This window comes from Gymnoscopelus microlampas, assembly GCF_963454915.1.
Source record: "Gymnoscopelus microlampas genome assembly, chromosome: 21".
Taxonomy (NCBI): Eukaryota; Metazoa; Chordata; class Actinopteri; order Myctophiformes; family Myctophidae; genus Gymnoscopelus; species Gymnoscopelus microlampas.
Window position 1 is genome coordinate 41,142,627 of NC_139958.1, and position 25,668 is coordinate 41,168,294.

General features: G+C 40.1%; 1 protein-coding gene across 1 annotated transcript; it reads right to left on the reverse strand.

Annotated features, from left to right (window-relative positions):
• Window positions 1-5,828: 5,828 nt before the first annotated feature.
• On the reverse strand, window positions 5,829-24,748 carry LOC311038007 (uncharacterized protein; the record flags this gene model as incomplete). Its single annotated transcript, XM_084047303.1, has 3 exons — window positions 24,672-24,748; window positions 15,329-16,969; window positions 5,829-7,475 (listed from the first exon to the last, which is right to left on the reverse strand). The coding sequence occupies exons 2-3, from the start codon at window positions 16,958-16,960 to the stop codon at window positions 5,829-5,831; spliced, it is 3,279 nt and encodes a 1,092-aa protein (XP_083903429.1). The 5' UTR covers window positions 16,961-16,969; window positions 24,672-24,748.
• Between the last annotated feature and the right edge of the window lie 920 nt (window positions 24,749-25,668).

A 25,668-nucleotide genomic window follows, 5' to 3' on the forward strand; every position in this document is an offset into this window, starting at 1 on the left:
AACACCTGTGAAGGAACTAAGGAAGGGGCCCAATTCATTCCCAATATGGCTGCTGTGCATAGAGCCTATTTGTTGTGAGTGAGCTTGTAGATCGGCAATTATTGGTGAAGAGGTTTAGTGTAGATGGAAAAAAGAGGTCAAAGTACAGACTCAACTCAGTTCCAGTTTACTGAGTGTAGAAGTAGGCCTAAAATGAGCAATAATACCTCAATTTGAAAAAAGAGAATTTATGTGTATTGTATTTATTTATTCCATAAATATCTTTATTAAAAATGGGTTTGTCGGGAGGGGGGGGCACATTTTTTAGTGAGGGTCCCTGCTTCATCTCTCTCTCAGCTAAGAAGTCATTGGCCTGAAAAACATTGAAGACACCTGGTCGGGAAAAAAAAGAAAGAAAAAACACATTATTGTTGCCTACAATCACAATGTGACTGTCCCTCCAGCCAATGGGATGTAGGCTACAGTACCTGAGTAGCTTACCTAAGTTTACATGCAATTCATTTTGTTTTCAGTATTTGATCATAGGCTACTTTGGTTCATCCTGACAATAATTATAAAATATAACTAGTAAAGGTTCAACTTTTAAGGTTTCATGGTTGTCATTCAAGGTTGTCATTTATAACTGAATAAGGTGAAGGCCAGCAAAGGAATACCAAAACGCTCGGCCCAAAACACAGTCCACCCGGGGCAAATCCGGTGGTATTCACCTGGTATTCCTAAACGTAACCTCAGTAAAACAGTGCCAAAACCTAACCTTATTCCTAACCTTATCCTCAGTAAAACAAATACAAGAATGCAAGAACGGCTGGCCACGAAAAAAAACTTGGGTGAGTCTTCCGGTTAGCCAGCAAAGTGCCAATTTAGAACTGTTGGTTCATTGAATATTCACCTGTATGATTATATTAGCATTTCACCATAACGTCAATAGGTGGCAGTATACACCAACTCATTTAGGATAAAAACTGTACTGCCCTCCCATATCACTGTGTATGTTATTTCACTGCCCACATGCTCAGTGGTGGAAAGTACATTTACCCAAGTACTGTACTTAAGAGGTGCTTTTACTTTACTTGATTATGAATTGTCTACTCCACTACATTTCAGAGGCAAACATTGTACTTTTTAGTCCACTATAATAATTTGAAGGATTTAGTAACACGTTACTTTGTAGATTTAGATGATTATTACAAAACGTGCATTACACGATTAAGCCAGATTTTATCCTTTTGTCTATTCGAAAATAGCCGATCTACAAGCACGCAAGTGAGTGTGGTGTGTGTGTATGCTTGTGCCAACATTTGTGCATGTGCACAAGTGTGTGAGTGCGTTTGTGCCTGCAAGAATGTGTGTGCGCGCACGTGTGTTTGTGTGTTTGTGTCTCTGTCTGTCTGTCTGTCTGTCTGTCTGTCTGTGCGCACGCATTAGGCATTGCAATAAACTGGCCAGTCACAGTAAATAATAGGGGGTGTCTCTGTGTAACAAGGTCTCTGATTGGTCCTGAGGAATTGGTGATGTCACACGTGACCTCTGCTAGCCCACACAAGTCAGAGGCCATTCATTGAGGTCAGGGGTCAAATGAAAGGATTATTATAGAGCAGTGTTTCCCAAACAATGGGTGGGAAGCCATTGTTGGGTCACGGATACATTTTTATGGGTCGCGAATATCCTTTAACTTAGGACATTCCTACGTTAATAAGAAATTCTATGAATAAAAAAAGCGTTTAAAAAGTAGTGAAAATAGCAGATTGGCTATTTTCACTAGTTTGGGTCCCGGCGAGACATAAAATGTCTCTTTTGGGTCTCGAGCAAAAATGTTTGAGAACCACTGATATTGTGTGACTTTGTTGATAGAGTCTCCGTCTCTCCAGCTCTTTATTAAACAGAAAAGAGCTGGAGAGACAGGGAGACCCCTGTTACTGAACAAACTCTCTATAACAATGATTACTATCACAAAATTGAGCTTTAACCTTTTACCAAACAAACGAGGGGGTTCCAGGGGATCCCCAGCTACATTTGTTGAGGACAGAACAAGAGTAAATGTATATGGTTTTGTCTACTAAGTTAATGAGGTCTGTCCCATACTCTCCCCTAGAAGTCCAAATAAATGTCTCTCCTGGCCTTTTATAGTCTTCCAAGTCAAATGTAAAACACCTGGGTGAGGTTTCTGCTGCATTGGTGGACAAACATAAAGTATCACAGAGAAGAGAAGAAATCAACTTGTACATTCACAACTGAACTGAAATACGTTCACTCTCGAATAGTTTCTGTCCAAGGCCCCAGAACTTCCTTTACTGTCATAATAATGAATGCAAAACTATTTAATAGAAACGCGATCCCGACGCCCTTTGCTGCGTGTCACTCCCCATCCCTCTCTCCCAATGTCATGTCAAACTACTAAACTATCAATAAAGGCAGAAAAAACAAAAAAGGAAACCTTTATAAAATATAATAATAATAATCTCACTCTCTCACTGACTCCATACTGTCCACATGGTTATACTGAGGTTGCTGGCCACCAGCTCGATGATAGAACATTTTATGATTGAGAAGAAGAAATTGCTGTAAATGGTCATGTATCTTTAATTCTAGAACAAAAGTTAATATAAATAACTGTCTTTGGCGTGCGGTGGTGCCCACAGACAGACCATGTTAAAGTGATCAAATCCCATTCCAAGATTTTGTCAAAACTTGGCAGGCCTCATACTGTACAGCAGAGGTTCCCAAACTGATTTGTATGGGATGTGAGTGAAGTTTTGTAAGTTTGGATCCTGGGGAGACACCACATGTCTCTTGGGTCCCAAGGCTAAACGCTTTGAACTTCATGGAAACCTCAACCTGTCATTATTACCAAAGATTGGACTGGGGAAATTGAAGGCATATGAAAATGGAGGACCATCATGTTATGCAATTTAATGTAACTTTTATTCTCTGTTGATGAATAAGACTTATCTGCTGTGCTGTGTCTATCTGCAAACGTTGTATTAAATTGACAGTTTTGTAGAGCAGTGGTTCTCTCACATTTTCATGCCACAGATAGGGTTGAGATAAGGAACCAGAGGAACCGGAAGACTCAAACATCATGGAATCAGAATCGGTTCCATCACATTTGGAACCGTTTCTGGAACCAGTTTTATCATACTGTGAGAGCTGGTATGTGGACTCCACGTCTGCTATATTAAAATACCAGTGGTTAACAAACATGTATTTAAGGACCACCATAACTCTGAGTGTACAAATGGAACGGGTCCATTTGGACACTCTCAGTTACTACCTAACCCTAACCCAGAGGGTCCCTGGACCTCACTTTGAGAACCACTACAATAATATGTATGCAATACAGTATACTATATGTATGATTGAATTATGTGTTTATAAAAAATGTTATTGAAGAACAAAATATAACTTTTAATATATGAATCGTTAAAGGGATCCGTTTAGGAAACAGACCGTTAAGAGGGAATCGTCAAAGAACCGGAATGGTTAAAATGAAGGATCCAAACCCTGGTCACGGAACCCACAATTTACTATATGAATGTTCTACTTTGTTGTACAAGAGTGTCGCACAAAAGTAGCGGAACAAGTCACTAAGCTCATAACGCATCACATCACAACGTATTGTGAGCTTGTAGATCAGCTTTTTTCTTTATTTGGGAGGGAAAAAAATACGTTGAGAGTGGTTAAGTGTGTCTGTGTTTTATAAATATTTAACCGATGAAAAGTATTAACCACAGCTTGTGACTAAATAATAACTACATTGGAACACAGGCTTTTTTTCCATCTCCTGAAAAGTAACCCTTTTGGACGTATGAGGTTTCTACCCGACAGTGACGATATGTATTAGGACTGGGATTTTGTGCTCACAAAAACTGCCTGTCCATCTGGCTTATGGGATCTATACTACTGACTAGCCAATCACAATGCTCCTGTCCCTCCTGTTGACGAGATACACAATGGCAGAGTTTCCAAAAAAATCTACTGTACATCAAAATAATATAACATAAATATTGTCACGGTCGGGTAGAGATCTTGTATGTCAAAATAGTGACAATAGCAGATCTACAACCTCACAACGCCTTGCACCGCTAGGCACTGTGAGCTTGTAGATCAGCTATTTTCACAACTTTTGTGTGAAACTCTTGTATTATGAAGGTCATTAATTTACGAAAAAACATTCACATTTTCTGCCCAACAGTGACAATAATAAATACATATAAAATAAAACTACTGCACAACCAAATAATAAAATACCAGGTGCTGGACAGAAGAACAGGTGAAAGATAGAAATACAGTCTGCACACAGATAATCTCCCCATGAACATTTATTGTAAAAACAACCAAACAATATTGTATTGTCATTCTTTCAAACATCAAACTCTTCCTCACAAGCAAATCCCAAAATACAAAAGATGACAGCATAATTCCATGTGTGACAACATACTGTACCCCAGAACCCCTGAATCAAAAGTCTTATAACAATATATACCCTAAAACTTGGTGCACTCTTTTTTTTCCCTCTACACAAAATCCCTTCACCAAAAATAGCAGATCTACAACTCACAACGTGTCGCATTGTGATGCGTTGTGAGCTTGTAGATCTGCTATTTCCGGTTTCCCCAGAATAGGGATGCTAGGGTTCAAGTGGTTAAAGACTGCATTGAGAAAACAATTCAAGGAGTGTACAGTCATATGAACATTATGTACAATAGCTGATTTATTTTAAAGAATCAAATCAAATCTCTTCTATGATTGATAACATCATAGATACCTTCTGTACATAAGAGACAATAACATAACATAATCAATCTAATTAGTATCAGTAAGACTGACAATAAAATTATGTTTCATTCCATTCCAACAAAAATGTTGAGTTTGACTTGATCCTGAATGCCGTAAAATAAATCATTTAATCCAGCCCATAATGGGACATTATCACCTTTTATCAGACCATTGAATGGGCAAAGTAGGCGACATACTGACCTACCCACGATTTATTAGACCATTCATTGGGTGTTATCGAGACATACTGACCTACCGATGGAGATGACTTAAAAAGTTCAGTTTCGGTTTTGGTTTTGGTTTCGGACCATGACGGAGGCACGCAGTCTCAAGCGAACTGGAACCACGCGAGGGACCACCGAGCGAGCTAAATCGAGTGAGTTGCCGTCCCAAAGGTTGTGACGCTCGCTTGAGCCTACTCAGCGAGTTATGTACCGATATAGGCACAGAATCGTAAATCATGTTGTGGGGACTGCTCCACCTCTGAGTAGGTCAGTAGCTCGTGATTACGCCCAATGAATGGTCTGTAAAAAAATCGGGGGTAGGTCAGTATATCGCCTACACGCCCATTCAATGGTCTGATAAAACGTGATATTCTCACATTCAATGCTTTCATCAAGTCCTTGTTTCAAGAAACTTACACAATTCTACAGTATCACACACAAGAATATATTTTAAGCTAAATACTTAAAGTGGCACTATGTACCGGTAACTTTTTTTAATGAATAAAGTGTAATTCTATGGTAGAGTATGTTAATACAATATCATTTATACAATTGGGGCGGTTGTATTTTGTCTCCCTGCTCTTCTATTGACACATTTAGATTGTGTCAAAGGTCATGTCTCACTCACTCTGACACAAATTTTGACCTGGTGGTCAAGATTCAATTTATCCCCTGAGCAATGCAGGCAGGCTCTATTAGCTCAATGGTAAAAACAATACCAGCAATTGTAAATGACAGTTGACTGACATAAACATGTGTATATCCCTCCATAGCCTACATACACGTTAAATGAAAACTAATTCCTCAGCTTTAAATGAAAAGGTTAGTCTAACCTGTGTGATTGACAGGAGAGATGATCAGAGGAGCAGAGTTTTTACCATTGTTATTAAGATCTGGACTGAAGTATGGATAGAGTTTCTCAGTGAAGGTGCAGCCAGTGAAAGAGTAGAGATGAACTCTGGTCTCCACATCATAAAAGGAGACCAGACCCTCCTCATAATCCACAAACACTCCCACTTTCTGGACCTCCTCTCTTACAGGGAGGAGGACAGAAGGCCCAGCAAGAGCCTTGTACTCATTTCCATTCCTCAACCATATAGACCAGTAACCATCGTTGGGGCTCAGTGAGATTTTTCCCTTCCTGTTGATGGACTCTCTGACCACTCCTACATCCCAGTCAGTCTTCCCTTTAACCTGAACCTCATAGTAAAACCTTCCTGAGGAGAATCTTTGTTTTCCTAAGACACTGACAATATATGAGAATCTCTCTGGGTTGTCTGGGAGATTATTCTTTATGTTTCCACAACTCACTTGTTTTCCATCCTCTGACAGGATGAGCCAGAGATGTGCTGTATCAGGGTCCAGATTTACATCCACTGCATATCGCTGGATCCTCCTCAGCTCATCATCACGCAGCCTCTCCATCACTTGACTGAGTGTCTTCTCCAGTTGAGCCACAGCTGTCCTCACAGTCCCCACATATAAAGACTGATGGACATTGACCTTTGTCCAGTCCTTGATGGGTGGAGGGGTGTTGATGGATGTGTAGTTCTGAAGGAGGTGGAGGTGATCTTCAGTGTGTGAGAGCTGCTTCAGCTCAGAGCTTCTCTTCTTTAACTCAGAGATTTCCTGTTGCAGCTCCTTGATGAAGCCTTCACCCTGTTGCTCTATTGTTTTCTGCTTCTCTTCAATCACATCAATGAGCTCAACCTGGCTTCTCTCAATACAGCTGATTAGAGAAGTGAAGATCTGCACACTGTCTGCTATCTCTCTGTCTGCATCTTTCTTACTGAGCTCTACTGAGTGTTGGACCTCCTGGATCTTCTCATGTCTCTCCTGGATCATCTGCTGAACTTCAGCCTCTGTCTTTCCCAGCTCAGCCTTCTTTTCTTCATATGCCTCTTCCAGAGATACAATTTGGTGTAACTTGTGGTCTGACTCAGTGCAGAACTGACAAACACACATGAGGTCAGTCTTACAGAACAGCTCCAGAGGTCTGTCATGTTTCTTACACATCAAGTCTTCCAGGTTCTTCACAGGGTCGATTAGTTTGTGTCGTTTTAACCCTGTGCGTCTCTGATGAGGCTCCAGGTGAGTCTCACAGTAGGAGGTCAGACACACCAAGCAGGACTTCAGGGCTTTGAGTTTGGTCTCAGTGCAGACGTCACAGGAGACTTCATCTGGTTCAGCAGGTTCTTGGTTTGTGTTGGTTTGTCTCAGCTGCTTTGACTTCCTGAACTGATCAACCATCTCAGAGAGGACTTTATTAACAGAGAATTCTGGTCTCGTATAGAAGGTTTTGTTACATAGTGGACACTGACACACATCCTTAGTGTCCCAGTAATGTGTGATGCAGGTGTTGCAGTAGTTGTGTCCACATGTAGTGCTGATTGGATCAGTGAACACATCCAGACAGATAGAACACAGGAACTGCTCATCAGACAGGAGACAGCTGGCAGACGCCATTTCTTCACACTGAGAATAAAAGTGAAACCAATTTTATTTTGGGTGCTACTTCTCACACCTATATAGTTATCTCTGCCAGGTCGGAGATTACAGTATGTTTTTACCCCTGTGCATTTGTCTGTCTGTTTGTCTGTTTCTTTGAGCAGCTAATCTCTGGCACCGCTGGACCGATCAACGTACTGGTCCTTCCCATTTCCGCCTTATACATTGTTTTCTTCAAAACAAATATTTTGCAAGTACCCCCACAGATTCTGTACAAAACCCATGCAAATTTGTACACATTATCTCTTGAGTCATGTGATCCAGGTAGTGGTGTGCGATATGATGATTATAAACCATGAACAATTCCAATATCTCCACAATCTGCCTTTTCAGAGAGATCGTATAGATTGCAATACAGCGAGCGCACATTCTATGAGTTGCAGTTCTATACCTTAATTTATACTTCTGTAGTACGGCGGTGTAATTCGCCAAAAAGAACAGATCTACAAGCTAACAACGCGTCACGACTTGACGCGTTGTTAGCTTGTAGATCTGTTACTTTTGCTCATGCATGCTTCCGCCGGTCCCTCCCCCTTTTAGCAAGCTGCTCTTTGCAGCGCAGTAGCAAGCACTGGAGAGATAGACAGACAGACATAGGAGTTGCCTAAATAATTCGACATCAGTCTAAGGAACTGGTTTGGATATTCCAAAACGGACACGAGGCAAACTACAATTATTAGCAAAGTTTGCAACAACAATGTTGAAAGTTACTCGACGTTGCTGTTTAACCTAACACGGGTGAAAAAGCAAGGGGTGAAAGAATCACTTATTTGGTGAGGCTACAAAACGAGCAATTTACCAAAAAGTGGACGCCTTTTGCACGCATTGAGTTACGATAAGATTAATTTTATTTTATTTTTTTAATTTTTATAAAGAGATTTGTATTATGTGTATTTTGATAGCATGAATGTGCGGTATGTGTGTGGATATTTATATACTGTGTTACAGTGTAAGTGTGAGGATACATATTGTACATTCTTCTGTTCTTTGATGTTTGTATATTTCTCTTTTACTCCTGATTTTTATTTTATTTTATTAACTGTATGTCTTTTGTTTTGCTTCACTTTTCTTATTCTTTTGTTGTTGCTGTCTATGCATAATTGTGTTGTCTCTCTTGATGATAACAATAAAAACAATAAGTTGCAAAAAAAGAAAAAGCAAGGGGTCCCCCCATAATGACTGCAACAGAACAGCTGTTGCACACAGCCTAACAGCATTTGAGAATGCAAGTAAGCGTTGGAAAAAGGCAAGATGCGTTTGTATAGTAAATAAAACCGTTGAAAATCAGGGTTTCATGAGTCTGCTCAAAATAGTTCATCAGCAGTAGTCCTAAAGTTACAATACTCGCTTGCAAAAGGCCATCCACAGCAGCTGATAGAACAGCAGTATAGAAACAAATAAATGATAAATATTTGTTTTATTTTATCTAATCTATCTACATGTGTCTGTCTGTGAACATCATATATCTTATTATTATTCACCAACATGAAAAAGGAATCGTGATGAGATCATGGATAGTGATTCTAGCGGTGTATCAGAATCTTTCAGATTCCATTTCAATTTACTTCTATTTTCACTTTAAATCAGTCTCATGGTGCTTTGCGTTTTGGCATATTATTCTTGAATAGAAGGTCATACAATATATTTTTTCCCTCTGAAATTCCTTGGCATTTTGCCCAAACAGGTCCCTCCCGCAAACTTTGAAAGCCAAATATACCCAATGGGGAAATAATCTGAAATATCTGACAGATACCTCGTGATCACGACCACAGAGATTATGTTTACTGATTTGCGTGACTATTCGAGAAAATATGTAGGAGTAGTAAAAAAAAAAAAAAAAAAGTGTTTTGAAGAAAACGCTAAAAGTCTTGTCAGACTGAAATGGATGTGGCCTATGCAGTGGCGTCAGTTCAGCAAAAGCTAGGGTATGGCAACATGCACGCGACCTCATGCACGCGCGCGCAGCGCGCGTGCATGAGGTCATCCCCGCGCGCGCGCGCGCGAAATTTTTGTGCGGTTCTGGGCGGGTTGGGTTCGTTTTTTCCCAGTTTTTGGTTACTTTATTTCGGTTTTAGGGTTAGGATTCGGGTTAGGTTAGAGTTATGTTATTTAATTCTTATTCTTGCCTGATTTTCCCGATTTATTATCAAAAAAGTACTTCTTTTTTTTTTTCTCCCCTGGAGCCAGGGTATGGCAGCTGCAATAGCCTGCCATACCCAATTGACGCCCCTGGGCCTATGCATGCAAAGTTGCCCTAATTTGGAGCAGAGGTTCTTCCTTACTGGGAGTGTGTGCGTGTCAAGTATCACACGGTCCCTGAGATTAGCTGCTGTCATATACACACAGTTCTTCAGCCATCCGGTCTGGTGGAGACTTTGATGTTGTTGACACAAAATGATTATGTTTTTTTTTACCAAAGATTGGACTGGGCAATAGAATATTAAAATAGAGTAAGATCATGTCTTTCATATAACTGTTATTCTCTGTTAATGAATAACTAGACCATACCCAGGGATGTGAGCACTCAAAGTATTTGCAGACTATGTGCTGTGTTCACAGTATATCAGGCATCAAAATGAACTTTTTTACTTGGTAGCACTGGTGCTCCCATTTAAAAAATGCAGGAGCAGCAGAAGAAATTTAGGAGCAGCCAAAACAATTATAAGGAGCAGCAATATGTAATTGTTTTTATAGATACAATTAATATAACATAATATCATATGGTGAAAGTAGCCTTCAAAACGCATGGTAGACCACCGCTGGGGCTTATGGGTCAAATGTCAAGTCCTGACTGTCTGTCCCTCTTCCATCCATCACTGAGACTGAGACATCTCCAGAGGACATCTATACTGATCACACCTGCAGCTGTGTTTCTTGTTCACCCTCATAGCCTATAATATCAGTCGAATTTCTAAGTCATAAAATAATTCCAATGTAAATATAACATGGAATATGAGGGTATGTCATTCAATTGGCCATATTGCAGATATTAGCCTATCAATTCACTTCTAATGTGCACATTGATCAGGTTTTTCTTCTTTTGTCATATACATTTCTCATTAGGGTACACATTGATTATTAATATTGACATTTTCAAATCGTATTTGCCAAATCATAACAGTTAGGTGTTCCTATATGACTGAATCTCTACCGCCCGCGCGCGCGCACACACACACACACACACACACACACACACACACACACACACACACACACACACACACACACACACACACACACACACACACACACACACACACACACACACACACACACACACACACAATGTGCCAAATTGGCACATGAAGTATGTGTGTACTTTGACCATTGGCACTGCCAATGGTCAAAGTCCATGTGCAACTTTAGTTCAGATCTATCTAGCCATGGTTCACGTGACGCTCATCTGTCACAAGCGTAATGGCGCTACTTGTTCCTGTTTTTTGTAAATCTTACATTTACAATCAGTACATGTACATAAACGTTCAGATTTCAAATATAAAGTGCTTACCCCAAGGCCACGGATGTTACAAGTTAAAACGCCATGGTCTAAGTACCCGTATCGTCCGTATTGATCAATAAAAAGCATTTTAATCTGATCAGCGGCCATTTTCTATTTTAATAATAGTGGATCTGAGTGCAATACACCTCCCAACCGATAGGGGCGCGTGGTTGAAAGCATATGGAGAAAATTTGGAAAGAATGGCCACCAATCGGATTAAAATGCTTTTTATTGAACAATACAGAAGATACGGGTACTTAGACCCAGGCGTTTTAACTTGATACATCCGTGGCTTTGAGATAAGCACTTTATATTTGAAATCTGAACGTTTATGTAGATGTACGGGTTGTAGATGTAAAATGTTCAAAAACCAGGAATAAGCAGCGCCATGACAGTCATGTTTCAGGGCTAGTTCAGATCAATTGTTCAACACATTGAGGGAGACAAATCAGGATTAGACTGACTACCAGACCGACGTTTCCTTGTTAGTATAAATCATATGCTGTACTTACCAGTGTTTAAGTTGTCAGTGTGTAAAACGTCGTGTTGAAAGGTTTAGTAGAGAGCGTGTTGCTGACACCAAACCCTGGCAGTGTTTACTTTCGTTTCACTAGGTTTCGGACGGTCACTGCATGAGGAACTCCTCCTTGTGATTTGGCTGTTAACCCTTTACTACCCTGGTGGAAGAACACTTAACCACTTGAACCCCAGCATCTACATTCTGGGGGGAACATTATCCTACAATAGCCGATCTACAAGCTCACAATAGGCTCTATGCACAGCAGCCATATTGGAAAGACATTGGGCCTCTTCTTACTTCCTTCACAGGTGTTACCAATGATACTAATGAAGGCTCTGTCCCATTCTGGCCAGGGTGCTGATATTGTGCATGTTGGTTCACTAGAACCACTCCATTTTGGTTCCCAAATGGCCCCTTATGGTGGGTTTGTAACTCTGAGTGTAAGGGTCCATTTGGTTCCATTTGTACACTCTCAGTCTCAGAGTTAAGGGGGTCCTTGAAAATAAGACAACCACTATGCCACACTAAATGGAACAGAGCCTTAATTAGTATCATTGAACACACAGGTTTAGTGTAGATGGAAAAAAGAGGTCAAAGTACAGACTCAACTCAGTTCCAGTTTACTGAGTGTAGAAGTAGGCCTAAAATGAGCAATAATACCTCAATTTGAAAAGACTTACTGTAGGCCTACTACTGTTACAAGTAAAAGACCTGTATGTACAAAGTACAAAAGTATTGGCATCAAAATATACTTGTTCTACAAGCTCACACAACGCATCATGAATTGATGTTGCGAGCTTGTAGATGTTCAAATAGCCTAGTGTAAAATATGGCTTAAGTGGTTAATGCATGTTTTGTATTAATAATCTAAATCTGTAAAGTGACTAAAGCTGTCAAATGATTGCAGTGGAGTAAAAAGTTCAATTTGCCTTGTTTTTTTTTTGCCTGTGATGTATGTGAGTAGAAGTGTAGATATTCTGTCTCTTGACATGTTTAGTAATGAATTTCCACCCACTTTTTACAACTGTAAACTGTGATGTGACAATAACGTTTATTATGAAATAAAGGGGGCTAAGGATACACCTCTCAGGACCCCTGGTGGTCAATGAAGGCCATCGTCTGTCGCAGTGTGAGGCAGATGGTTTAAAACCCAAGTGTTACAAAGAAATTCCAAGTACTAATACACAGGGACAGTGGTCAGCACCATGCTGGCTTGTGATGGACATTTTAGTAAAAAAAAATAATCTGTGGACATACTGACCTGATAATAATATTACCAGAAACACACAAAGAGCTAGCCTATATGTATACTACAGTGGTTCTCATAGTGGGTCGAGGGACCCTCAGGGTTGTATTTGCTTCATGTGCAACATCTGCACATTTAAGGACGTTTAAGACCTTTTTTAATACCTCTAAAATGAAAATACATAAATAAGACCTAAAGTTACTGCATCAAAAGTAATCAACACACTATACAAATGGTCAAACACTGGCCAAATATTACCTAAGAAAGAGGCAAAAAGTGTGAAAATAGCCCATCTATATGCTCACAGCAGCTCCTCATACTGGGTTGTGAGCATGTAGATTGGCTATTTTCACAATATTTATCTGTGAAACCTTGTCAAATAAAATGGAATACCTGAACTCCTACAATTCCAAGTGCTGAATTAAATCAGTGTCATAGTTCATATGCTGAAGAAAACCTGGAGTAATTGGCCTGAAAAACATTGAAGCGTGTTTGGTGTTAAAAAGTCAGCTGTAAAACGTTTTTACTTCATGGAAACCTGCCATTAATACCAAATATTGGACAGGGGAAATTCAAAGAATATGAAAATGGAGGACCATCGTGTTATGCAATTTAATGTAACTTTTACTCTCTGTTGATGAATAATAAATAATGTTGCTGTGCTCATCTGTCTATACGTTCTCAGTATCTCAAATGTTGTATTAAATGATTGAATGTTTTGTAGAGCAGTGGTTCTCTCACATTCTCATGTCACGGATAGAAGGGTTGAGATAAGGAACCAGAGGAACCAAATCCAACATAGTGGAATCAGAATCGCTTTCATCACATTTGGAACCGTTTCTGGAACCAGTTTCATCACACTGTCAGAGCTGGTATGTGGACTTCACGTCTGCTATACAATTACAATACCAGTGGTTCACAAACTTTTACATTTCAAGGGTACATTAATTTGGTTCCATTTGTACACTCTCAGTTACACATCTTGACTTAACCCATAGGGTCCCTGGACCTCAGTTTGAGAACCACTACAATAATGTATGCAATACAATACCGTATGTATGATTACATTTGTGTTTACTAAAAATGTTAATGAAGGCCAAAATTATTCTTTTTAATATAGGAATCTTTAAAGGGATCCATTTAGGAATCAGACCATTAAGAGGGAATCGTTAAAGAACCGGAATGGTTAAAACAAGGATCCCAACCCTAGTCACGGAACCCAAAATGTATATTAATGTCCTACTTTGTTGTACAATAGTGTAGCACAAAAGTAGCGAAAAAAGCCACTAAGCTCATAACACATGGCATCACAACGCATTGTGAGCTTGTAGATCAGCTTTTTTCTTTATTTGGGAAAACAAAATGTAAATTGAGAGTGCATAAGTGCGTCTGTGTTTTACAAATATTGCACCAATGAAAAGAATTGAACAATAACTTGTGACTATATAATATCTACATTGGAACACAGGTTCTTTTTTCCCCATCTCCTGAAAAGTAACACTTTTGGACATACACGGTTTCTACCTGACAGTGACGATATGTATTTTAGGACCCCACTTATGTTGTGCTCACAAAAACTGCCTGTCCATCTGGTTTATGGGATCTATACTACTGACTAGCCAATCACAATGTTCATGTCCCTCCGGCTGATGGGATGCATGATGGCAGAGTTTACAAACAAAATGTACTATTTATTGATACAATATCAATATTGCCGTGCATTGTGAGGCATTGTGTGTTTGTAGATCTGCTATTTTCACTACTTTAGTGTGGACACCCTTGTGTGATGAAGTAGGGCATTCATTTATGAACAAACAAACAAACAAGAGATACAAGGTTTCTGCCCGACAGTGACGATATAATAAATAAATAATAACTAAAACATGTACTGCACATCCAAACAATAAAATACCAGGTGCTGGACAGAAGAACAGATGAAAGACAGAAACAATTGTCTGCACACTGAACATTTATTGTAAATCCACCAAATAACAATATTGTATGTGTCATTGTTTCAAAGTCAAACATCAAACTCTTCCTCACTAGCAAATCCCAGACATGTCCACATAAGATGAACACTACAATATATACATTCAACATACTGTACCCCAAAATCCCCAAATCACAAGTCTTAACAACTTATACCCTCTATACTTAAAATAGACCTGAGTTGGCACTGCACTTGGTGTGCTCTTGTTTCCCTCTACACCAAAGCTCTTCACAGAAAATAACTAATCTACCGTTGTGAGCTTGTAGATCTGCTATTTTTGGTGAATGTTCCCCAAGTGGTTAATGTCTGCTTTGAGAAAACAATTCAAGGAGTACAGAGTCATATGAACATCATGTACAATAGCTGATTTAGTTTGTTCTGATAACATCGTAAATAACTACTGTACACAAAATAGATAGATATATTGTAATACATGTGATAAGGACAACAATTCAATGGATTGATTTGCAATGACAGTTGACTGACCTGTATGAAATCCATACACATGCTTTAAATGAAAACTAACCTTTCCTTTGCTGAGGATTGGTTTAATCTAATCTGTGTGATTGACAGGAGAGATGATCAGAGGAGCAGAGTTTCCACCATTATCATTAGGATATGGACAGAAGAGTGGATAGAGTTTCTCAGTGAAGGTGCAGCCAGTGAAAGAGTAGAGATGAACTCTGGTCTCCACATCATAAAAGGAGACTAGACCCTCCTCATAATCCACAAACACTCCCACTTTCTGGACCTCCTCTCTGACAGGGAGGAGGACAGGAGGGCCAGCCAGAGCCTTGTACTCTTTTCCATTCTTCAACACTATAGACCAGTAACCATTGTTCGGGGTCGGTGTGATCTGTCCCTTCCTGATGATGGACTCTCTGGCCACTCCTAAACCCCAGTCAGTCTTCCCTTTAACCTGAACCTCATAGTAAACCCTTCCTGAGGAGAAGCTTTGTTTTCCTAAGACACAGGCACATGAAGAGAATCTCTCTTTGTTGTCTGGGAGATTCTTCTTTATGTTTCCATGACTCACTTGTGTTTCATCCTCTGACAGGATGAGCCAGGGATGTGCTGTATCAGGGTCCAGAGTTACATCCACTGCATATTGCTGGATCCTCCTCAGCTCAGCATCACGCAGGTTATTCTTCATCTCTTGACTGAGTGTCTTCTCCAGCTGAGCCACAGCTGTCCTCACAGTCCCCACATATGAAGACTGATGGACATTGACCTTTGTCCAGTCCTTGGTGAGTGGAGGGGTGTTGATGGATGTGAAGTTCTGGAGGAGGTGGAGGTGGTCTTCAGTGTGTGAGAGCTGCTTCAGCTCAGAGCTTCTCTTCTTTAACTCAGAGATTTCCTGTTGCAGCTCCTTGATGAAGCCTTCAGCCTGTTTCTCTGTTGTTTTCTGCTTCTCTTCAATCACATCAAGGAGCTCAGCCTGGCTTCTCTCAATGCAGCTGATCAGAGAAGTGAAGGCCTGCACACTGTCTGCTATCTCTCTGTCTGCAACTTTCTTACTGATCTCTACTGAGTGTTGGACCTCCTGAATCTTCTGGTGTCTCTCCTGGATCCTCTGCTGAACTTCAGCCTCTGTCTTTCCCAGCTCAGCCTTCTTTCCTTTATATGCCTCTTCCAGAGATACAATTTGGTGTAACTTGTGGTCTGACTCGGTGCAGAACTGACAAACACACATGCGGTCAGTCTTACAGAACAGCTCCAGAGGTCTGTCATGTTTCTTACACAAAATGTCTTCCAGGTTCTTTACAGGGTCGATTAGTTTGTGTCGTTTTAACCCTGTGAGTCTCTGATGAGGCTCCAGGTGAGTCTCACAGTAGGAGGTCAGACACACCAAGCAGGACTTCAGGGCTCGGAGTTTGGTCTCAGTACAGACGTCACAGGAGACTTCCTCTGGTTCAGCAGGTTCTTGGTTTGTGCTGGAAGTTTGTCTCAGCTGCTTTGACTTCCTGAACTGATCAACCATCTCAGAGAGGACTTTATTAACAGAGAATTCTGGTCTTGTATAGAAGGTTTTGTTACATAGTGGACACTGACACACATCCTTAGTGTCCCAGTAATGTGTGATGCAGGTGTTGCAGTAGTTGTGTCCACATGGAGTGGTGATTGGATCAGTGAACACATCCAGACAGATAGAACACAGGAACTGCTCATCAGACAGGAGACAGCTGGCAGACGCCATTTCTTCACACTGAGAATAAAAGTGAAACAAATTTGATTTTGAGTGCTACTTCTCACGCAGTTATCTCTACGAGTCGGAGAATATGTTTTTACCCCTGTCCATTTGTCTGTCTGTGTTTCTTTGAGCAGCTAATCTCTGGCACCGCTGGACCGATCAACGTACTGGTCCTTCCCATTTCCGCCTTATACATTGTTTTCTTCAAAACAAATATTTTGCAACTACTGTACCCCCACAGATTCTGTACAAAACCCATGCAAATTTGTACACATTATCTCTTGAGTCATGTGATCCAGGTAGTGGTGTGCGATAGGATGATTATAAACCATGAACAATTCCAATATCTCCACAATCTGCCTTTTCAGAGAGATTGTATAGATCGCAATACAGCGAGCGCACATTCTATGAGTTGCAGATCTATACCTTAATTTATACTTCTGTAGTACGGCGGTGTAATTCGCCAAAAATAACAGAGCTACAAGCTAACAACGCGGCGCGACTTCACGCGTTGTTAGCTTGTAGATCTGTTACTTTTGCTCACGCATGCTTCCGCCGGTCCTTCCCCCTTTTAGACAGACAGACAGACAGACAGACATACATACATAGGAGTTCCCTAAATAATTCGACATCGGTCTAAGGAACTGGTTTGGATATTCCAAAACGGACACAAGGCAAACTACAATTATTAGCAAAGTTTGCAACAACAATGTTGAAAGTCACTCGACGTTGCTGTTTAACCTAACACGGGTGAAAAAGCAAGGGGTCCCCCCATAATGACTGCAACAGAACAGCTGTTTCACACAGCCAAGAGCATTTGAGAATGCAAGTAAGCGTTGGAAAAGGGCAAGATGCGTTTGTACGGTAAATAAAACCGTTGAAAATCAGGGTTTCATCAGCAGAGTTCATCAGCAGTAGTCCTAAAGTTACAATACTCGCTCGCAAAAGGCCATCCACAGCAGCTGATAGAACAGCAGTATAGAAACAAATAAATGATAAATCTTTGTTTTATTTCATCTAATCTATCTACATGTGTCTGTCTGTGAACATCATATATCTTCTATATATATATCTTCTATCTTCTAGATATAATAATATATCTATTATTCATACTATAATACTAATCCTAAAAACCAACATGAAAAAGGAATCGTGATGAGCTCATGGATAGTGATTCTAGCGGTGTATCAGAATCTTTCAGATTCCATTTCAATTGACTTCTGTTTTGGGGGAGGAGCCCATTTGGCACAAAATGCCCAATGATGAACGCAGCGTCTGAATGTCGTGAAACTTTACACACACACTCCCAGTAAGCAAAGGAAGAACCAACACCCCATTTTCTTTTTAAATCAGTCTCATGGTGCTTTGCGTTTTGGCATATTGTTCTTGAATAGAAGGTCATACAATATTTTTTTTTCCCTCTGAAATTCCTTGGCATTTTGCCCAAAACAGGTCCCTCCCGCAAACTTTGAAAGCCAATTGTACCCAATGGGGAAATAATCTGAAATATCCGACAGATACCTCGTGATCACGACCACAGAGATTATGTTTACTGATTTGCGTGACTATTCGAGAAAATATGTAGGAGTAGTAAAAAAAAAAAGTGTTTTGAAGAAAACGCTTAAAGTCTTGTCAGACTGAAATGGATGTGGCCTATGCATGCAAAGTTGCCCTAATTTGGAGCAGAGGTTCTTCCTTACTGGGAGTGTGTGCGTGTCAAGTATCACACGGTCCCTGAGATTAGCTGCTGTCATATACACACAGTTCTTCAGCCATCCGGTCTGGTGGAGACTTTGATGTTGTTGACACAAAATTATTATGTTTTTTTTTTACCAAAGATTGGACTGGGCAATAGAATATTAAAATAGAGTAAGATCATGTCTTTCATATAACTGTTATTCTCTGTTAATGAATAACTAGACCATACCCAGGGATGTGAGCACTCAAAGTATTTGCAGACTATGTGCTGTGTTCACAGTATATCAGGCTCCCATTTAAAAAATGCAGGAGCAGCAGAGGAAAATTAGGAGCAGCCAAAACAATTATAAGGAGCAGCAATATGTAATTGTTTTTATTGATACAATTAATATAACATAATATCATATGGTGAAAGTAGCCTTAAAAACGCATGGTAGGCCACCGCTGGGGCTTATGGGTCAAATGTCAAGTCCTGACTGTCTGTCCCTCTTCCATCCATCACTGAGACTGAGACATCTCCAGAGGACATCTATACTGATCACACCTGCAGCTGTGTTTCTTGTTCACCCTCATAGCCTATAATATCAGTCGAATTTCTAAGTCATAAAATAATTCCAATGTAAATATAACATGGAATATAGCTGCAAGCAGCGATAATACGGGGCCAGTGAGAGAGAGACAGACAGACATGGAAACTGGAGAGAGAGAGAGAGAGAGAGAGAGAGAGAGAGAGAGAGAGAGATGGAAACTGGAGAGAGAGAGAGAGAGAGAGAGAGAGAGAGAGAGAGAGAGAGAGAGAGCCATGGAAACGGAATAGATTGAAGAGAGACATGGAAACGGAATAGATTGATGAGAGAGAGAGAGATGGAAACAGAATGGATAGATTGGACATCTCAACCTATTGCCATTAACAGGAATCGAACTCTCAACCTTCGGACTAGGATAAAGATAATTCCTTTTAACAGGTCGTTCATGAAAGTCCTTGTGGTCTTGTTTCCAAAGAGAACCTGTGAGCAATTAGGGGTTAAGAGTCTTGCTCAGGGACAAATTTCATTTCATCGACGCATATGCTGGGATGGCCTGGAATCGAACCTGGGGCAACCAGGGCCTCTGGTTCCCTAGGCGTGCTCACTAACCACCCAGCTATGGCCGCCCCATGATAGGCTAATAGGCTGCAACACTACCTATAGTGCTATAGCTTTGTCCAGGCTGATGTTGTCTGTTGAAGATCATAAACTCTTGCCTTCTGTCATGAACCAAGCCAACACTAAGATCACTCGTTCACAAACCATTTACCAATAGAGAAATTGTATGTCTCCTCGATACCGAAAACAGTGAAAGCAGCCGATCTACAAGCTCAGAAACACGTTGCTATCTGAAAAGTTTTGAGATTGTAGATCGGCTATTTTCAGAATGAAGTATGTCATACATTGAGAAATCGTACTCTCAAATAAGCATTTCAGGTTATCTTTACCATTTGCACATGTATTCATTGATACAGTCATGTTGTTTGCAATTCAACTTAAATTAAGTCTGCATCAAGTGAGGCTTGAACTGGCGACCTTGAGATTGTGAGGCACTCATTTAAGGGAGACGCCATTGGACCAACAGACAAGGAACTATGAAAAAGGAGATTACACAGATGATACAGTTTCACGCAAATAGCTGAAAAATCCTGGGTTTAAGTGTTTTTCAAACTGCTCAAAATTGCGGACAATCTACGGGCGGAGCTTACTGGTCAAAGCGATAGATGTGTTCCTCATGAGTCAAGGCACATGTGTAAGCAAGTTTCACGACTTTCGGCCAAACGAGGCATGACTTATGCCTGTTTAAAGTCTGCCTTTTCAAAAAATTGCTATAGCGCCCCCTTTTGGCCAATTGGAGTAAGATTGGTTTCAGTGATATTTGGAATGACCCTGTACATTTCTGCAAAGTTTCAAAGAAATGTGAGTCTGCATGTATGTTTTAGGCACAGATGAATAATTTTCATAAAACTGTAATAGTTAAAATCTATCTCCTCCTGGGATTTTTGAGCAATCTGCACGAAACGTTTAACACTTGAACTTTGGACCTCTGCCTACAAAAATTTCCAACGGATTTTCCATAAGTGAAAAAATGCAGAAGTTATGAGCCAATGGCTGTTTTTCATATAATTCAAAATGGTGGGCGATCTAAAGGTCAGAGGTCAAAAGTCAGACCACGAAAGTTGTCGGGCATGAAGAGACGCATGTGTGTATCGAAGTTTCATGGTTGTAGGTCAAACAGGGCATGAGTTGTACCTGTTCAAAGTTGGCACTTTCAATTGAGTGCTATAGCGCCACTCTTTGACGAATGAGTGTGAGAATTATTTCTTGGTAGTTTTCCATGAGCATCTACCATATGGCCGAGTTTCGTAAAAAGCGTATGCACGGTTAAGCCAGAACTGGCAAAAACAAGTATTTTTCAAACTGCTCAAAATTGCGGAAAATCTAAGGGCGGAGCTTAATGGTCAAATCGATACGTGTGTTCCTCATGAGTCAAGGCACATGTGTAAGCAAGTTTCACGACTTTCGGCCAAACGAGGCATGACTTATGCCTGTTTAAAGTCTGCCTTTTCAAAAAATTGCTATAGCGCCCCCTTTTGGCCAATTGGAGTAAGATTGGTTTCAGTGATATTTGGAATGACCCTGTACATTTCTGCAAAGTTTCAAAGAAATGTGAGTCTGCATGTATGTTTTAGGCACAGATGAATAATGTTCATAAAACTGTAATAGTTAAAATCTATCTCCTCCTGGGATTTTTGAGCAATCTGCACGAAACGTTTCACACTTGAACTTTGGACCTCTGCCTACAAAAATTTCCAACGGATTTTCCATAAGTGAAAAAATGCAGAAGTTAGGAGCCAATGACTGTTTTTCATATAATTCAAAATGGTGGGAGATCTAAAGGTCAGAGGTCAAAAGTCAGAGGGTGAAAGTTGTTCAGCATGAGGAGACGCATATGTGTATCCAAGTTTCATGGCTCTAGGTCAAACAGGGCATGAGTTGTACCTGTTCAAAGTTGGCATTTTCAATTGAGTGCTATAGCGCCACCTTTTGACGAAAGATTGTGAGAATTATTTTTTGATCGTTTTTCATGACCATCTACCATATGGCCGAGTTTCGTAAAAAGCGACTGCACGGTTCAGCCAGAACTGCGAAAAGTGGCAGAAGAAGAAGTGACAGAATACTGCCAATAACAATACGGTTCCAGAGCAGAGCTCTGGCCCCGTAAATATGAGGGTATGTCATTCAATTGGCCATATTGCAGATATTAGCCTATCAATTCACTTCTAATGTGCGCATTGATCAGGTTTTTCTTCTGTTGTCATATACATTTCTCATTAGGGTACACATTGATTATTAATATTGACATTTTCAACACAGTTAGGTGTTCCTATATGACTGGATCTCACACACACACACACACACACACACACACACACACACACACACACACACACACACACACACACACACACACACACACACACACACACACACACACACACACACACACACACACACACACACACACACACCATGTATGTGTCCAATGGTCAAAGTCCATGTGCAACTTTAGTTCAGTCAGATCTAGCCCATGGTTCACGTGACGCTCATCTGTCACAAGCGTAATGGCGCTACTTGTTCCTGTTTTTTGTAAATCTTACATTTACAATCAGTACATGTACATAAACGTTCAGATTTCAAATATAAAGTGCTTACCCCAAGGCCACGGATGTTACAAGTTAAAACGCCTGGGTCTAACTACTCGTATCGTCCGTATTGTTCAATAAAAAGCATTTTAATCAGATCAGCGGCCATTTTCCATTTTAATAATAGTGGATCTGAGTGCAATACACCTCCCAACCGATAGGGGCGTAGTTGAAAGCATATGGAGAAAATTCGGAACAAATGGCCACCAATCGGATTAAAATGCTTTTTATTGAACAATACGGAAGATACGGGTACTTAGACCCAGGCACTTTAACTTGATACATCCGTGGCTTTGAGGTCATTACTTTATATTTTAAATCTGAACGTTTATGTAGATGTACGGGTTGTAGATGTACAATGCTCAAAAACCAGGAACAAGTGGTTCCATGACTGTCATGATATGACAGTCATGTTTCGGTATCAAGAAGACTCACCTCAAAACCAACTCACCTCAGAGGTAGGAATACTCACCCCGGAAGACTCACCTCAGAGGTAGGAATACTCACCCCCAAGATTTTCGGGGGGTAGGAACACTCACCCCATGACCTGAGAAAACTCACCTCGGAAGACTCACCTCAGAGGTAGGAATACTCACCCCAATGTTTAAAAAAAGGTAGATCTACCGGCTTGTGAGCTTTCCATTTTCACAGAATGCTTTCATAATGTGAGCTTTCCATTTTCACAGAATGCTTTCATAATGATGTTTAATCCATATCTGGATTAATCCATATCTGGATTAAATTCTTTCTTTGAAGGTATAGAATTAATAAAGTGCTTTAAATAGTGCTTTAAATACAAGGTAGATTTCATCAGAAAAGGTAAAAAGGTAGATCTACCGGCTTGTGAGCTTTCCATTTTCACAGAATGCTTTCATAATGTGAGCTTTCCATTTTCACAGAATGAATGAAAGGTAGATTTCATCAGAAAAGTGAACAAGGAATGCAAATAGCAAATAGCATGGTCATTTGCTATGTGTCTCCAGCTCCACACCTTGCCCCATCCACCTATTAGATATCAAACAATGAATCATTAAGTGGAATGGGATATTAGTGTTAAGTGGTCAACCCCCCTCCTCCCCTTCACTCCTGTGCCCCCATCAAACAAACAAACAAACAAACAAACAAAGGTAGGAACCCAGAGAAATGAACATTCCAATGTCAATGTATGTTGTTAAATTACATTTAGCTAATTAAAGTGCTTTAAATACAAGGTAGATTTCATCAGAAAAGTGAACATTCCAATGTGTATAATGCAAACAAATACTTACTTAACAAAGAAAAATGAAGAAAAACTCCAGTGAAGGTAAAACACAGGTATAATGTTTTGTTTTCTGTGTGAACACATTTGTGAGAAAAGCTTTTGGTAAGCATTATTGAACTTTAGTTACTTTAGTTACTATTAGATATACATTTCACTATTGTAAGCATTATTGAACTTCAGTTACTATTAGATATACATTTCACTATAGTAAGCATTATTGAACTTTAGTTACTATTAGATATACATTTCACTATTGTAAAACATGCATTAAACACTTTTCCCTATTTTTACCTAGGATATTTAGTTACCTACTACTTTGCTGGTATAAATGATAACAGCATAGAACATTGCATTGCACACATGCATTGTTTGAGAACTTTAGTTTTTAGAAATATTACTTTTGGTACATTTTGATGCCTTACTCTTTGTGTGTGTGTGTGTGTGTGTGTGTGTGTGTGTGTGTGTGTGTGTGTGTGTGTGTGTGTGTGTGTGTGTGTGTATTTTAAACACAAATATATCATTGAACAACATAATTTGGTAATTCTATACCTTCAAAGACAGAATTTAATCCAGTATGGATTAAACGTGTCTCATTATGAAAGCATTCTGTGAAAAAGGAAAGCTCACAAGCCGGTAGATGTGCCTTTTTTCAACATACAGACTTGGTGTAGAGGGGAAAGGTTAAACCCACCCACAAAACAAAAACTCACTGTACATTACACCATTGAGTTTTTCTGGGTGAGTTTTCCTACCCCCGGGGTGAGTGTTCCTACCCCCGGGGTGAGTGTTCCGAGGTGAGTTTTCTCAGGTCCTGAGGTGAGTTTACCCACCCCCCGGGGTGACTGTTCCTACCCCCGAGGTGAGTATTCCTTTTTCAGTTGAGGTGAGTTTGTCTTGAGGTGAGTCTTCATTCATGTTTCAGGGCTAGTTCAGATCAATTGTTCAACACATTGAGGGAGAAAAATCAGGATTAGACTGACTGCCAGACCCATGTTTCCTTGTTAGTATACATATGCTGTACTTACCAGCGTTTAAGTTGTCAGTATTTGTGTAAAACGTCGTGTTGAAAGGTTTAGTAGAGAGCGTGCTGCTGACACCAAACCCTGTCAGTGTTTACTTTCGTTTCACTAGGTTTCGGACGGTCACTGAGGAACTCCTCCTTGTGCTGTAGCTGTTAACCCTATACTACCCTGCTGGAAGAACACTTAACCACTTGAACCCCAGCATCTACATAATGGGGGGAACATTAGCCTACAATAGCCGATCTACAAGCTCACAATAGGCTGCACAGCAGCCATATTGGAAAGAAATTGGGCCTCTTCTTACTTCCTTCACAGGTGTGTTACCAATGCTTACGGGTCCATTTGGTTCCATTTGTACACTCTCAGAGTTAAGGGTGTCCTTGAAAATAAGACAACCACTATGCCACACTAAATGTAACAGAGCCTTAATTAGTATCATTGGTAACACCTGTGAAGGAACTAAGGAAGGGGCCCAATTCATTCCCAATATGGCTGCTGTGCATAGAGCCTGTTTGTTGTGAGTGAGCTTGTAGATCGGCAATTATTGGTGAAGAGGTTCAGTGTAGATGGAAAAAAGAGGTCAAAGTACAGATTCAACTCAGTTCCAGTTTACTGAGTGTAGAAGTAGGCCTAAAATGAGCAATAATACCTCAATTTGAAAAGACTGTAGGCCTACTACTGTTACAAGTAAAAGACCTGTATGTACAAAGTACAAAAGTATTGGCATCAAAATATACTTGTTCTACAAGCTCACACAACAACGCATCATGAATTGATGTTGCGAGCTTGTAGATGTTCAAATAGCCAAGTGTAAAATATGGCTTAAGTGGTTAATGCATGTTTTGTATTAATAATCTAAATCTGTAACGTGACTAAAGCTGTCAAATGATTGCAGTGGAGTAAAACGTTCAATTTGCCTTGTTTTTTTTTGTGCCTGTGATGTAGTGGAGTAGAAGTGTAGATATTCTGTCTCTTGACATGTTTAGTAATGAATTTCCAC